Below are 11,282 nucleotides of genomic sequence, written 5' to 3' on the forward strand. Positions count from 1 at the left end.
TAATCTACCCATACAAACTAGCACACTACCATTTCTCCTACTTCAACAACCCTAACATCCAACCAAATCCATCTCCACCCTCAAATCAACCAAATCCACATCTAGGGTTTCACATGTAGATTCAACCAAATACACAAAATCAATGGATGAAAAGAAGGGGAACGGAGGAGATTATCTCAAGGAACGGGTTGGGAACGATCTCCACGGGCAGATCTGACGAAATCCAAGAGATTAGAGTAGGGATTTGAGGGGGGGGAGAGAGAACCGGGCGTCTTGTTGAGAGGAAGAAGAAACAGAGAGAGGAAATGGCTGGGTCGGGCTGGGGGCGGACTCGCGCGGCCACACATAAGTGGATGTGTGGCGCCCTTGCCACGGGCGCCACACGGGCTGCCACGTCGGATCGGTGCACAACTCAGCGTTGACGGCGCCACGTCGGATGGGTTTGTGGCGCCGGCAGCACGGGCGCCACACGGGCATGTGTGGCGCCCATGAGAGGTGCGCCACACAAAAGGGTTAGATGGGTGAAATAGTTTGGCCGGAGGGTCAGTCTGTGCTATAGTTTCATAAAAGGGTTATTTCTGCGTAAATCGCCCTTTGAACGCGATCTATGATCTATGATCTGTGTGGGATTCAAAACCCGCCCCGACCGACCTACATGGAGGCCCAGCACCGCATTGTTTCTCTCCGCGTGAATCTGCCGTGCCCGTGTGCGATGGCTTCTCTCTCGGTCCAGTAACCCTAGTCTCCATTCCACCCCTTTCAATCAGTCGATCAGGCGAACGGTGAAACAAGCCTTCTAGACTAAGGATGAGGTCGGCGGCTGGAGATGAACCCGGTTCAGGGGGAACGACGGCGTTGCCGATCGGGGAGGAGTCGAGCGCAAGGTTGACTCGGTCCAGAGCAAGATTGCTGGCAGGGGAGAAGACTGAGCCTAAAGAGGCGGCGCAGTCAGTCGGAGACTCTCGAGGCAAACGGCGGAAGGTGGAGGGTGTCAGTGTGGGGAAGAGTAGAGCGGCGGAGGGCGGTAAAAGGATGCTGACAGCGGAGGAAGTCGCCTTGGCTGCCCGGCCGCTCCCTCCCGAAGAACCTCCATACCCCAAATCTGGTGATCATGCTGACGTGGTGGCTTGGATTAATGCGAAGGATGCGCTGTATAACAAGGATAACCTTGGAGAGGAAGGTGACAACTTAATTTCCTGTTCTAGTATTTGTTACCAGCTCCGTTTTCCCCCTTTGCCAGTGAGTTGTAGACATTAACTGCTTCCTTTATTTTTCTCTGAAGGTTCTCTTTTTAACATTCTGATGCTTGGGAGAGGAAAGGTCAGGGTCAAGAAATCCGTGGCATCTGCAGCAAGCATGGAATCCATGGACGGTAGAGACATGATCGCAGACGTGGCCCGCTCCGTTGTGAATGTAATCAGCCACTGAACCTGGTACATTTGACTATTTGAGTTAACCCTTAGTGTGATTCTTCCGACTAATTATCCCTAGCCGCTAATAGTACCCGTCTCCTTGTTTCCAGATGGGAAGGTTTTATATACCACAGGCATCATCATTGAGTATGATGAGATTGGTAAGTGCGCTAAGATCTTGTCTTCGTCCAGCTTCATGTGCACGAAGGAGGGCAAGCTGCGGCACCCAGATCAAAAGGTAAAAAATTGCAGCTCTTAGTATGTTCATTCCTTGTCCTGTTGTAAACCAAACTTATTATTTACCCGGTAGGTCAGAGGAGGTCACGTTTTAGCTTCTTATTACTACTGTGGTACCCATGCCCTGCACGAAGCAGTAATGGAATATCTCTAGATATTGATGTACAGGTAGTTCTGTATCTCGAACATGAGCATTAAGCATGTTTTTTTTTTGCCTCATTGGAAATACCAACATCTTGCTCTTGCTTCTCCTTTGTAACCACATCTTTATCTTTGTCGCCACGCATCTCTCCAGTCCAAGTCGTTCTGAATTGCATGTTCTTGTCTTCTCCAAACCCAATGAATCATGTGTGCGGTTGCTGGCCCATTAATTAGACGCACCATCTTCACATGTCACTGCAAGAAAGGCATTCAGTATTCATCCCCCGCAAATGAAAGCAGCCACACAGGTTTTCACGGGGCGCCTTTGCTTCAGACACCACACTCCGCTAGCTGCCATTGCAATATGCTCGCGCTCCAGACGCTGTTTGGCATCGCTTTACCTTTTAAACAGGGCTCCTACTGTCCTTCACTTGAAATGTGGCATACTTTCACATTGGATTAGTGACCATGGTTCTTTGCTTTCTTTCTAGATTCGAGCCCTATCGTTGTACAGAAGTTGTAGGGATAAGCCTCTATTTCGGTTTCAAGAACTAATACACATAATTGAAAGAAAAAAAATACAAGATCAAAATTCTCTATGGGAAAGAACTCGATATCCTGCAGTTTGGACCATGTTTCAGATATATAGTTCAGTGCAAATGCATGGTTCAGAGTTCTGGTCCTTTCAGATCCCAGGTTTTTTTACTTTTTCTCACTCAACTGTCAACATAGAGAAGTGATAATCGTATTACACTTTTTCTGAGTAGTTAATTTTATTACACTGAAATTCAAATTAAGATGTTCGAAGTTTGAATGGAAATTAGTTTTGCCTTTTACACTTTATTCATTTGTGCAGAAATGTTTTTCCAAACACCTCTTGGTCATTAACTACTTTCACAAGCAATAGCTCCTTTTTTTGGCGTGAAAAGCTCCTCGTAGCAGTACCATGAAAGCTTCAACGCATTTGGATCCAACAACCTTCACAAAAATGGTTCTCTGGCTGCATCATAAGTACTCCTTCCATTCCAAATTATTTGGCGCAGTTTTTTTTTCCAAAATGAGCGAACCTACACATTGAAACGCGTCTAGATACATGCCTATTTAGACCAAATCTGACCAAAGCGCGGCAACTAATTAGGAATGGAGGGAGTAGTACTGCTATATATTCAGAAACTCCCATAGGATGAACCAATGACAACATGAGATTGGTGTGTGTGTGTGCACAAAGTAAAGATACATACATAAATGTTAAGCCACATGATTTACTCTTGCGATAATTAGAAGCAATTCAATTTGTTTTATGATTTGTAACCTCAACTAATCATATTCTAGGGTTCTAGCATATGGAATAATTATTGTTAGAAATTCTCCCAATCAACTTGCATAATAGGATCAGTTTTTGAAGGACACAAATCTGTCATCCCTAACGTTTGCTGGACAAGAATTGAGACCCATGCTAATATTCCCAACAAACCTCTTTAGAAGACAAACTTTTATTACAAACCCTATGACACCAAGAGGCAACCATATTCGCTCCAAGTACCTTTTTAAGCATATCATATAATTTGGCGTACAGAGCAGTCCATGGACACGAAATGTGATAGCTGATATTTCATAACAGAGTGACAACATTTACTGTATCCAAACAAGCTCCTTTGTATAATTCCTTAGGCTGTGTAGTGCTAATAATCAATAGTATGTTTCATCCATGCATCGATTTAAGTTTGTTCTGGCTCTGTCCAAAATTTAGAAGAGCCTTGGCCCAATGTATGAATACAAATAATTGATTCCATTTAGGGATAGCCTGAAAAGTTGTCCAGGGTTATGTATCCACTCAATCTCGATGTGCGCTCACAAATATATACTTCTCATAAGTGTGCTTTTTCTTAGAAATCTGCTGAAAATGATTTGAAATAGTGTCAAAGTTTTATCATGTACCCCGCAACTTATCATGAGATAATAGTTCTAACAAGTATTTCCTTGATTTGAAGTCTAAGCATTTTTCTGTTCTTGTGATTGAAGTTGATATTTTGAATTATATTGTCAATTTTAGTCAGCTTATGATTAATCTAGAACATCCAAAGCTCATCCATGTAGCTGCTGTCAAGTTGAGTTTAATGGTTAACAATGTTATTATGGCTTATTTAATGAAAAATTCTCCTTTTAGGTATTAGTTCACCTGTCAAAGGATACTGTTGTGGAGGCACGGGTGATATTCTTGAACGGCCACTATGGAATATCGCTTTTGGATATCAGTACACTGTTCACTCTGGTGCCAGCTTCTTTGGGATCTGGACCGTGTTATGGACAGAATGTATCTGTATTGGATAGAGAAGTAGATCATGCATTGGTTGTCAGCCGTGGCTCAATACTGTGTTTAGAGTATCCTTCTTTCCAGAGGAATCATTATATGTTTACCAGCTACTTTAGCCACCTGGTAAAAAACATATTTCAATGTTTTGTATTTTCATAGTTTTGTTTCATCATCATTTTCAATTCACTTATATTTCTTATGTAGATTTGCACTGGTGGGCCAGTAATTAACAACAGTGGCGAGGTCATCGGTCTGGTTGTCAAACATATCCCGCAAGCCGCTATTGTATCGGCATCTATAGTGAGAAAGTGTATTCAGATGTGGAATCAATTTGGGTAGGTTTTCTATGTTTTTGTTGTTTATATTAAAATTCTATTGAGGAAATACATTTATTTAGATAAACATGGTAATTAATGTTTGAGAGTTACTTTGGCGCTAGTAGGTTGATTGGTCTGTGGAACTGGGTTAACAGAGGTAGAAGGAGATGTTTAAAGCATGGAGGCTCTGAATCTTGCTTGAGATTTTTCTTACTTTAATTGTCTGTTTGAATTATGGTAGTCCTAGCAACCATGAATACCATACAGACCAGGCATATTGGCAACTTGACTAGTACATTGACTAAACTACACGCTGGCTACAAATATGACTCAGACTGCAATATTACCCTTGACTGGGACCCAACTAGTTCTAAGCCCATTCGGATGTTACATGATTCCTAGTCCTCTGATACATGTTCACCCCAAGGAAGCGACAACAACCTAGGACTGGTGGAAAAAATAATGGTCCGGTAACACTTCAAAAGTGAGCAAAAGAATGAATGAACAATTTGGAACGTTTGCCTGCAAACTGGTGGTAACTTTAAGTTTGATTATTTGAAATGGTATGAATCCATAATATGTTCAGATACTGAAAGAACTTGATCTGTTGTAGCCGGATCGCTCATCCTATTCATCACCTTAAGTTGACGACCGTGCGAATGCTGGATATGGTTTATCGAGATGAGCTTTGGTCCCGCCACAATATCAGAAGTGGTTTTATTGTAGCTGAGGTATCCTCAAACATACGTACATCTTTTTCCTTGTGTCTATTCATAATTTTGAACCTTTTTCCTTACCAAATTTCTGACATTTCTCGAAAACTAGAATACAAAATAGAATTCTAACTTTTTAATCTGCTTAGGTGTCTCCTAACTCTACTGCTGAGAAGATTGGAATTCGAAGAGGAGACGTGATTGAATTGATTGACTTGGATCATCTTTCTACCGTTGTTGAGGTGCTAAATTCTTGGCATTGTAGGTAAGTTATTTTAGTTGTACTTTGAGCTAATGTGGCCAAATTTTCCTTGTAGCTTGAAGAGTTTCTTCTTAGTCTCGCTTGGAACTTTTTGGAAGAAAAACTTGATTCGTCTTCGATGATAGATATTAAGGTATATCAACAAAGAATCCAAGTTTGAGTCTGTGACAAAAGTAAACCAACATGTCGCACCCCAATGATTTCATTTGCCTAGTGCAGATACGGGTTCATGACATTCATGCAAAAACAAGTGTCTGCACTATTTTGCCCATGGGATTCTGTGATGCTGCAGTGCGTTCATACTATTAACCGGATGGGTGGCCCAATAGTAAGTTGTCTGCTGGGCGGAAATTCAATTCGGCTCCCGGGTGCGTATGCTCCCTCTACTAAAAAAATATATTTCGAGATGTCGAAAAATTTGGACAAAAATTTTTACATGTACATCTATATAATATACGTGCGTTCGTCAAGTTTCACGAAAAACAAATATTTTGTGTGGTCTATATAAAAAAGAGAAAGTTTATCTTGTGAAAAGCATTATTTTTAGCACTGAATTTTGTCTTTTTTACACACGTCACATGATAAGTCGATTTTTTATGAAACGACTTTGTGAGCACGTAGCACATGAAGATGTACGTGCGAACTTTTAGTTTCAATTTTTTTGAAAATTTAAAATGTATGTAAGATGCAATTTCAAATATAGAGAGCATATGGACCCATGTTCCAAAACACCGCTCCCGCTGCTGGGATACTTCAGAACTAAAGAAGTTTCTTGCCTTTGTCTTTTAAAATGAATCTATTGGGTTGTGCACTCATATAAGAAGTTGATGTGTAGTAATATGAATTTATCTCTGATTATTTTGTTGTCTAACATGCACAATAGTAAGTTGTCTACTTGGGATACTTTAGAACTTAAGTATTTTCTTGCCTCTGACTTCAAATAATGAATCTATTGCGTTGTGCACTCATACAAGCTTGTGTTCTTATACTAGATAAGAATATGAGTGATTATGAAAGTTTGATTATGCTATTATTGATGATAAGATGATAGTGTGTTGTTGTGAATGCAGGTTGTCATGACACAGTTGCAGAACAACTCCAAAACTGCAGGAAGAAAAATGCCTCCAATCGTTTCTAGGTCATGGTGTGGTACTGAAGTGAAAGAGGATATCCTCCTCCAAAGCTTGCTGGAATGTTTTCTTTTTTATGCAAATGGCTGATCAGTATCATCTCTTACTTCACAGCCTGATATTGTGTGCATGCATGAGCATAAAATCATCGACGCGGTCGAACGAGCGGGAGACACCCACCTTCGTCAAGCTCGATAGAGTGTTCGGTTGCTCTTTGCGCTGCCTGGCGACGGTTGTGGCGGATCACTGCCCCCTCCTTGACTGTACCACATAGTCAGTGGTTCGAAAGCGGTTTCAGTTTGAACGCTTATAGCTGAAACTTGATGGTTTCAGCGAGGTGGTGCAATCCACTTGGGGTGAGATTGACGGTGACCGGCTCACCGCCAAGTTGAAGCGGACGGCGTGCAGCCTCATGAGCTGGAGCGACAAGAAGATACGGTGTGTCAAACTGCAACTGATGACAACGCGGGGGGGTGGTGCTGAGGCTGGACATCGCCATGGAATCACGACAACTGTCTTAGGTCAAGCGTCGACTTGGGCCCACATTAAGCACACCTACTTGGGGTGGCCTCTCTCGAGCGCACGATGGCCCGTCAGCGGGCCAAGATTGCTTGACTAAGACAAGGGGATACCAACATTGCCTTCTTCCACCAGCACATGGCCTACCGCCGTCAGAAGAACGCGATTCATAGCCTCCAGGTTGATGGCGCGGTCATCTCTGACCATGTTGCCATGGCGGAAGCTTCTTTCACGCACTACGACAGCCTCCTCGGCACGACAGTGGACCGTAAGTACTCGTTGGACTTGGACTTCACACTCAGAGGACCTCTTCAATCTAGAAGTTGCTTTCAATGAGGATGAGATCTGAGAGGTGATCCCTCCCTTGCCTCATGGTAGGGCACCGGGACCCGATGGGTTCACGACTGAGTTCCTTCAAAGCTGTTAGAGGACAGTGAAGGGCAACTTCATGACAACTTTCGATAAGTTGTTCACGGTGTGTGCACGACTTCGAGGGCCTGAAGTAGGCGCCTAAGCATCTGGGCGCGGTGGCATTGGGTGACTACCGACGAATCAGCCTGATCCATATCTTGCTAAGTTGGTCGCGAAGATGTTGGAATCTCGCCTAGCCCCTTGGATGGTGTCGTTGGTGAATCACAAACAAATGGGCTTTCATTCGCAAACGGTGCATCTATGACAACTTTATGTTGGTCCAAGAGACGGCTAGGTTCTTTCATCGACTGAAGGAGCCGTGGGTGATGCTCAAGTTGAACATAGCGCGGGCCTTAGACTTTGTCTCATGGGGGTCACTTGTTGAGGTCCTCCGTTAGATGGGATTCAGACAGAGATTTTGCCATCTCGTAGCCATCCTCTTGTCCATGGAGCGTACCAGAGTGATGCTCAACGTCGCGCCAGGTCCCCCCATTTGGCATAGGCACCATGGTTATTCATGTTGATCATGAATACGCTTAACAAGGTGTTAGCTAAGGCCATCAAGTTTTGGGGATCCTTTGGCGTGTGGCGCGGTGGGAGTTGGGTCGCCCTAGTCCCGCTTTATGCAAACGATGTAGTCATCTTTTGCCATCCGGATGAGATGGGATTGCTCCTTATTCGCAACATCCTTGAGCTCTTTGGACAGACGTCAAGGCTACATATCAACTTCACAAAGTGTTTGGTTTCCCCAATTGCCTTCTTGGAGGAAGAGACCAACGGTATGGCCGCGATTATGGAGTGCCAGTTGGCACCCTTCCCTGTGAAGTACCTTGGCATCCCACTCTCCATTAGATGGCTACCGTGTGAGGTGTTCTAGCCTGTGGTGGACGACTGGCTGACAAGATGCCTACATGGAAGGCATCGATGATGCCCCGGGCTGGGCGTTTCGCGCTCGTTCGCTCGGTGCTCGCGGCCATACCGCTACACCAGCTCATAGTGCTTAGTTTCAACAAGAAGGCACTTAAGCAGGTAAACAAGATCTTATGTGGATTCTTCTGGGCCGACATGGCAGATGCTAATGGTGGTTACTGCCATGTCAACTAGTCCAGGGTGTGCCGCCCGTTGCAGTATGGTGGCTTGGGGATCCCGGATCTTGCCAACACTGCCATCAGCCTCAAGGTGCGCTGGCTGTGGAGGATGCGTACCGACCCCCCCTGCGACCTTGGCGCGACCTCGATATGCAGGTCTCGAAGGTAGAGCAGGATTTCTTCGCGGCCTCCACATTAATGGTGGTAGGCGACGGGGACTGCTCCCTCTTCTGGGAAGTCTACGTGCTCATCCCTAAGCGTCATAGAAGGAAGCGTATAGTGTAGGGGGCGCTGGTGGAGTGCAGTTAGATCACAGACATAGTTGGCGCGTCGTAATACGTCCAGTGTGGAGCAGGCTCAGGGGCATGTAGCTATGGATAGACCAGGACAGACTGATCTGTCGTTGGACGCAATAGTCTTCCAGTTCCTCTTACGACACCCTCGGGGTGGGGGGGGGGGAGGGGGTTATGAGGCTTGTGGAGGTTGAACTGGAAATCCTAGGTGCCGCCTAGGGTGAAGTTCTTTATCTGGCTGCCTTGACCGACGTTGGATAAGTCAGTGGCTAGCGCGACGTGGTTTACCACACACGACAAGATGTCCGCTTTGCGACAAGTCCGAGGAGACTATGGCGCACATTCTCACCGGATGTTCATTATTAGGACTATCTGGTACGAGGTCTTGTCGTGGATTCGGTCCACCTCAGGGACTCCAACGGTTGAGGGTGACTTCACGGAGTGGTGGTCGTTGGTGGTGTGGACCACCCCTCGCCAGTTCCGCAAGGGCACTTCATCGCTGATCATGCTCACCGCATGGTGGATTTGGAAGCACTGGAACGATGCGGTCTTCGATAACGCACGTCCTTCGGTGTCATCCTTGTTCGATGACATGAGGGCCGGAGTGCGACAATTGGCGGACGGAGGGCCCAGGGTCATCACCAACTACTCCCCTAAATTAGGTCTTTTGGGTTGAGTTGTATGTCGTGGTGTTGGTCATTCATTGGGCATTTACATACAACCTTCCTTTTCTATTAATGCATCGAAATGCAAGACTTTTGTATTTTCACGAAAAATGTATTCATAGTGAATCTTACTTCTTTTGTACATGCTAATTGGCAGGGTCACTTTAATTTTCAGTCCTTCCAAGCCTGTTGCATGTACTCAAATTTGTGTAGTTGTCGCTCATGTTCCTCCTTTTCATTGTTCATCTTGAGATGGAATTACAAATGTTCTGATCACTAATAGATGGCAATGGACTGAATGAAAATCAGAAAGAATTCTGATCAGTAGGGCATTTCATTTAAAGTGCGTCCATCTGTGATGCATGTGTTATGAAGCTGGCGGATTTAACAAGCGGACGCTGATTAGACTATGCAAATTTAAACACACAGTTTTTCATGTATGTGCATTCGAAACTTTAAACTATTTCTGTGTACTGGTGTCGATCTAACAGTGTCAAACTATTTCTGTGTACTATTTTCGATCTATCTGTGTACTATATACCTATGTACTAGTGCAGTTGGCCGAACGTCTGTTTATACTTTTCCTATGCGCTAGTTAATTTGGCGGATACAAGTGGGCAAATGGCCGAAAGAATTAAACAGGCAGAAGGCATGTGTGCTTGTGTGGTATTTTTTTTTCGAAAAGGGGATATGACCCCAGCCTCCGCATCGTGATGATGCACTGTGTGCTTGTGTGGTGTGTTGTAGCCATTCTTTGGTGTTGTCCTTAAGCTTACTACAAAGACCCACATATTCTTCTGCAGGTTCTCGAAAAAAAGTTAATTTTGTACCCAGCAATCTTCTCTATGAATGTTTTATTTAGGGGGTCGTATCTTATGAATCCGCAGCTTTCCTGTATCCCTGCATCCAAAGCGTCTCAACCATCTGATCTAAATCATATGTGGCTGCTTAATCCTATGTAATTTTGCATATAACCGCCCGCTACCAGCCCATTAATTTTGCAAATGAACCCTGGAACATCCAAAGGTCACAACCTGAGTCACCTCCAACCTCTTGTCTTATCCCTAAAAAGCTTGTTCTCCCAAGTCGCCCGTCGCCAGCGATGAGCTCGGCACCGTATCCGCGACTCGCTTCGCCCGAAGAAAATCCATAGCCGCTCGCAGTCGCCAGAAGCGAGATGCCCTTTGACGGCCCGACGTGATCTTCCGTGCCCTATCCAGTTCTGTGGCGGCCTCCGTGCAGATACTCCTGTCGCCGGTTTATTCGAGTGTATACGCTGCAAAATATTTCTGAACATTTTACTAAGTACTTGTTTAAGTATTGTCAAAGCATGTCTCCGTATAAGTGTATAACTGAGGCTTGATCACTGCTGCATTTGTGTGGAAACAAGTGCAGTATGTCATCAGTCCCCCCTGAGCTTTCTTGCTTCACCTATACCCTCCAGAAGTAAAGTATTAGGTACCGATTGGTATCAGAATAAAAGTTTCTGTGCTAGCTGAACTCCCATGTGTTCTAAATCTTAGTTTACAATGTTGTACCGGCAGCAATCATTTTTCTTGTTAACATATAAGAACATCTATACCTGATTCACAGTCTTAAACATGACCATGTTTGTTGTCCGTTTTATCTCCGTGTACAATTCATCACAATTTCCAGAAGCTTTCACCATACCAGCTTGTTAGATAGTAGCAGGCTAGGATAGTAATTACAACTGAACTGAAAACAGAGCAAAGTTGTGTCCAGACCTTCTACAATTCAAAAAGAGAACTTTATTTATGAA

At 44.4% G+C, this 11,282-nt stretch overlaps 1 protein-coding gene across 1 annotated transcript; it reads left to right on the forward strand.

Annotated features, from left to right (window-relative positions):
* The first annotated feature begins 807 nt into the window (after positions 1-807).
* On the forward strand, positions 808-6,645 carry LOC124647624 (serine endoprotease DegS-like). Its single transcript, XM_047187538.1, has 9 exons — positions 808-1,180; positions 1,283-1,413; positions 1,492-1,650; positions 3,958-4,227; positions 4,309-4,439; positions 5,035-5,152; positions 5,284-5,376; positions 6,467-6,545; positions 6,641-6,645. The coding sequence occupies exons 1-9, from the start codon at positions 808-810 to the stop codon at positions 6,643-6,645; spliced, it is 1,359 nt and encodes a 452-aa protein (XP_047043494.1).
* The last annotated feature ends 4,637 nt before the right edge of the window (positions 6,646-11,282 follow it).

The sequence above is a fragment of the Lolium rigidum genome, chromosome 4 (genome assembly GCF_022539505.1).
Source record: "Lolium rigidum isolate FL_2022 chromosome 4, APGP_CSIRO_Lrig_0.1, whole genome shotgun sequence".
Lineage (NCBI taxonomy): Eukaryota > Viridiplantae > Streptophyta > Magnoliopsida > Poales > Poaceae > Lolium > Lolium rigidum.